Source organism: Triticum aestivum, chromosome 2D, assembly GCF_018294505.1.
Source record: "Triticum aestivum cultivar Chinese Spring chromosome 2D, IWGSC CS RefSeq v2.1, whole genome shotgun sequence".
Classification (NCBI taxonomy): domain Eukaryota; kingdom Viridiplantae; phylum Streptophyta; class Magnoliopsida; order Poales; family Poaceae; genus Triticum; species Triticum aestivum.
In genome coordinates this window covers 305030459-305034210 of record NC_057799.1, presented here as the reverse complement: position 1 = coordinate 305034210, position 3752 = coordinate 305030459, and the positions used below count along the sequence as shown (strand labels likewise).

Below are 3752 nucleotides of genomic sequence, written 5' to 3'. Positions count from 1 at the left end.
TAGCTAATAACTTTCAACAGATGAACCCCAAGAATCGTGTTATACAGGAGCAAAGATGGAGAAAACCATAGCCCAAATTTGTAAAAGTTAACGTTGATGCATCTTTTAATCTGGACGAGGGAACTGGAGCTACGGCGGCGGTCATCAGAGATCCTAAAGGAAATTTCTTGGCTGCACAATGTCGCTATATTCCTCTTGCAGCGGATGTGGTGACTACAGAAGCATTGGCTATGCGAGATGGATTAGTGTTTGCTAATACTCTGGGCTTTCCTCGAGTTGAAGCAGAGTCTGACTCACTCATGGTGATTGATTACTGTTCTGGACAAACAAGATGGTGGGACGCTGCTGCGGCTATTTTTGCGGAGTGTGTGGATGCGGCTACGTCTATTGGGAAGGTCAATTTTAATCATTGCTCTCGGGTGTGTAATGATGCGGCACATGTGCTAGCTAGACATAGTTTTTGTAATAAGATTTTTAGTAGTTGGACAGACGAGCCGCCGGGCTGTCTAGTCTCTAGACTTGTGGATGATGTTTTACCTGTTTAAGTTGCAATAAAGCTAGCCGGCCTTCCCTAAAAAAAAAAGGCGCGGGCGCGGGCGCGTCTCCGCTCCCTCCATCCGCTCGGTTCAGTTTCCCGCCGTGTCTCCCTCGCGCCGCTCTACCACGAAAACAAACCGCTTACTGCGACCCTAGGGTTCTTCTGCTCCGCCCCAAATCGCCGCAATCCCTCCCGCTCTCCTCTCCGTCATACAGTTCTTGGATCGCATGGCGACCAGCGACGAACTCGCCCAGATCGACATCTCCACGGAGGTACGCCACACCCTGCTCCTCCCCGTTTCCCAGTTCGACCTCCGCACGCAAGGTGTTCGACGTTTTTATCCGCCCAAACCGGGCCCTGCAGGAGAAGGACAAGTTGGTGGCCGAGGTAATGCGCTACGCGCTCTTCAAGACGCACCAGAACTCCGGCTGCCCCATCAAGCGGGAGGAGCTCACCCAGATCATCACCAAGAACTACCGCCAGCGAGCGCTCCCTGCGCTCGTCATCAAGGAAGCTGGGGACAGGCTTGCCGCAACCTTCGGCTATGAGATGAGGGAGCTCCAGAGGACCCGCGCCACGTCCACCCGCTCCGGACGCCCCTCCTCCCAGCAGCCCAGTAAGCTTGCTTTTCTTCTTCTTTAGATCTTGCAATGTCGTCGCCCACACGGCAGCCTGGATCTTTGCTGATGATGTAGTAAGGTAGAAAGTGGCTGAGCTTAAGAATGACCTCGAGCTGTGTTTAGGTAATCAGGATGCAAAGAGCTACGTCCTGGTAAGTAAGCTGGACCCTGAGGTGTACAGCAAGTATGTCGAGGATACGGAGCGTGCCCATGTGTCTGGGTTTGCTTTTGTTGTCATAAGCATTGTTCATGTCGCTGGTGGCAAGATCTCTGAAGGTAGGCATTGCTGGTTCTTTTTCCCACAGTAGTCAGGAGGTTTTATCGTTTGATATTACTGATTTTTGACAAATACGTTTCAGAGGACCTTTGGCGTCAGCTGAAACGGTTGGGATTAAATGAGACTGATGAGAACCACCCTGTTCTCGGCAACAATAAGCAGGCGCTTGAACTACTAGTGCAACAAAGGTTGCTGGTACTTTCAGGGTGTGCTGCAGAGTGTGTATTTCATTGGCAACTTTTGTTTTTTTGACTTGGTATCTTTGCCCAGGTACTTGCTGAAGGAGAAGATTGCTGGTCCAGAAGGCCATTCCATGGTTTATGAGCTTGCAGAGAGGGCATTGGATGAATCCATCAGCTCGAAGCTTAAAGAATACATTTCACAGGTATGTAAAAGCATCAACCACAATCTCAGAAAAATAAGGCATCGATCTGTATGTACAGTAAATTAGAAATAGCAGAACTTTTGCTTGGTTGCCCGAGAGAGTATATACAAACACTAATTTGTGAAACTAATCTATCACTTTAACCTGTAGAAGGTATGCTATCCTCTCAAAATGATGTTTAGGCTTTTAATGCCTTCTCCATAACGTGCAGCATTAACATCTATAAAATGTTTGCTAAGGAACTAGATTTTTATTTTTATTTTGAAAAGGAGATAGCTCCAGCCTCTGCATCGGTTGATGGACGTAGCATTGGTAAAGAACTAGGTGCTACGATATACTGAAAAAAGCAGCCTCTGAAATGGTCGTGTTTGAGTATGATTCTAGCTGGTTCCTAGTTGTACCGTAAACACGTCTAGACTATGAACTCTTTTCTTTACCAGCTTCAGGATTTTACATAGTGCGATTGCTAATGACAAAGATTATTGCCATGACAAAGAGCCAACCCATCTTATCATGTACTTCGGATTTTATTGATTATTGTTACAGAAGTATTTTGTGCATGAATTTAATGAATCATTTGTATGCATTAGAGTTGCTTGCTACTGCTGGTGCTACTAGTTCATGACTATTATTTATTCGTTTCTCGAAATTGTATTAGCAGTTATTTCAAAATAGATACTCCCTCCGTCCCAAATTACTTGTCGTAGAAATGGATATAAATGAATGTATCTAGAACTAAAAATACATCTAGATACATTCATTTCTGCGACTAGTAATTTGGGATTGAGGGAGTACTAGTAGCACAGGTAGTGGCAATTTCTGGGCATAATGATTGGCGCAGTGGTGAAGTTCTCCCCACTTGTGCCAAGAGGTCCTGGGTTCGAACCAGCCTCTCTGCATTGCACTTTGCAGGGGTAAGACTAGGTTCCTATAATCCCTCCCCAGACCCCACCTTGTGTGGGAGCTTCTATGCACTGGGTCTGTCCTTTTAATTGATTTCCATCATGATAACCTGTCGCTTGTAGAGATTATCAGTGGCAGGCAAATACCCTCCTGAATCCGGTGTCGCATTGTAGAGTCAGACCATGGCCAGCGAAAACTAAATTGAAGATTGATCCGATCAGTTTGACCAATCCTCTTTTTGCCATGGATCAGGTTGTGGGCGTCAGTACAGCTACAGCAGAATGAAGTGCATATGATGCAGCAACCATCAGGTATTTTCACTTAGACTCTCCGTCTGTTCTTTCTGAAACAGAATGATGTGCGTTATCAATTTCCATTCAGGGGTAACGGTTGGCCTATGTTTCAGGCTTTGCTGCCCAGTCTAAACTCATCAGTACAACGACGAACTTGAGCTAGGCTGGAAAGCCATTGTAGAGACTTGGTGGAGGCTTCATCTGAGGGCTGTATAGGAGAGGAGGTAGTCTGTGCGCGCGCGCCTCTCAACTAGGTTAGATTGAGACGCCTAAGACGTGACTTTCTGGATTTGAAAAAGGAAAAAAGAAAGACATGCCCTTTTGTTGCGGGAACCTAGAGTCGCGGTGGCAGTTCAGCTTGTATGCACTTCGTTAACCGGAGCTGCATAAGTCCACGTGCATTCTACGTGGCTTTGTTCGTTCAGGTTTGCTCGCCTGAGCTTCAGGAAGCCATATAAGTGATGCGTTGTCTGTCACGATTGCAGCCATCTCAACTCAAAGTTTAGCATAAACTGTTTATTTTCTGAACCATAAAGGAGAACTTATAGAAGAAGAAAGCAGTGTCACCTTATAACAAATATAAAAAAAAATCTGATATTGGGGAGTTGGGCCAAAAAACCTGCTCCAGCAGAGGCCCAATCCGCAAAAATTATTGGGGAGCCCCATTAAAACATCTCAACTTATTTAGGGAAAATTGCTGTCTCAAAAAAATCGAACCTTCCCCAATACCACACCA

The 3752-nt window shown here is 45.9% G+C and overlaps 1 protein-coding gene across 1 annotated transcript; it reads left to right on the top strand.

The window, feature by feature from the left end:
• Window positions 1-565: 565 nt before the first annotated feature.
• Window positions 566-3492, top strand: LOC123052857 (non-structural maintenance of chromosomes element 3 homolog). The gene is made up of 7 exons (XM_044476210.1): window positions 566-810; window positions 902-1154; window positions 1282-1434; window positions 1518-1623; window positions 1706-1820; window positions 2976-3034; window positions 3130-3492. Exons 1-6 carry the CDS (start codon window positions 766-768, stop codon window positions 3006-3008), a joined length of 705 nt encoding a protein of 234 aa, XP_044332145.1. The 5' UTR covers window positions 566-765; the 3' UTR covers window positions 3009-3034; window positions 3130-3492.
• The last annotated feature ends 260 nt before the right edge of the window (window positions 3493-3752 follow it).

Coding starts and splice junctions, on each gene's coding strand:
- LOC123052857 (XM_044476210.1), top strand. CDS start 766: ATGGCGACCAGCGACGAACTCGCCCAGATCGACATCTCCACGGAG. Junction 1,155..1,281: donor CCCCTCCTCCCAGCAGCCCA/GTAAGCTTGCTT, acceptor AGCTGTGTTTAG/GTAATCAGGATGCAAAGAGC. Junction 1,624..1,705: donor GAACTACTAGTGCAACAAAG/GTTGCTGGTACT, acceptor ATCTTTGCCCAG/GTACTTGCTGAAGGAGAAGA.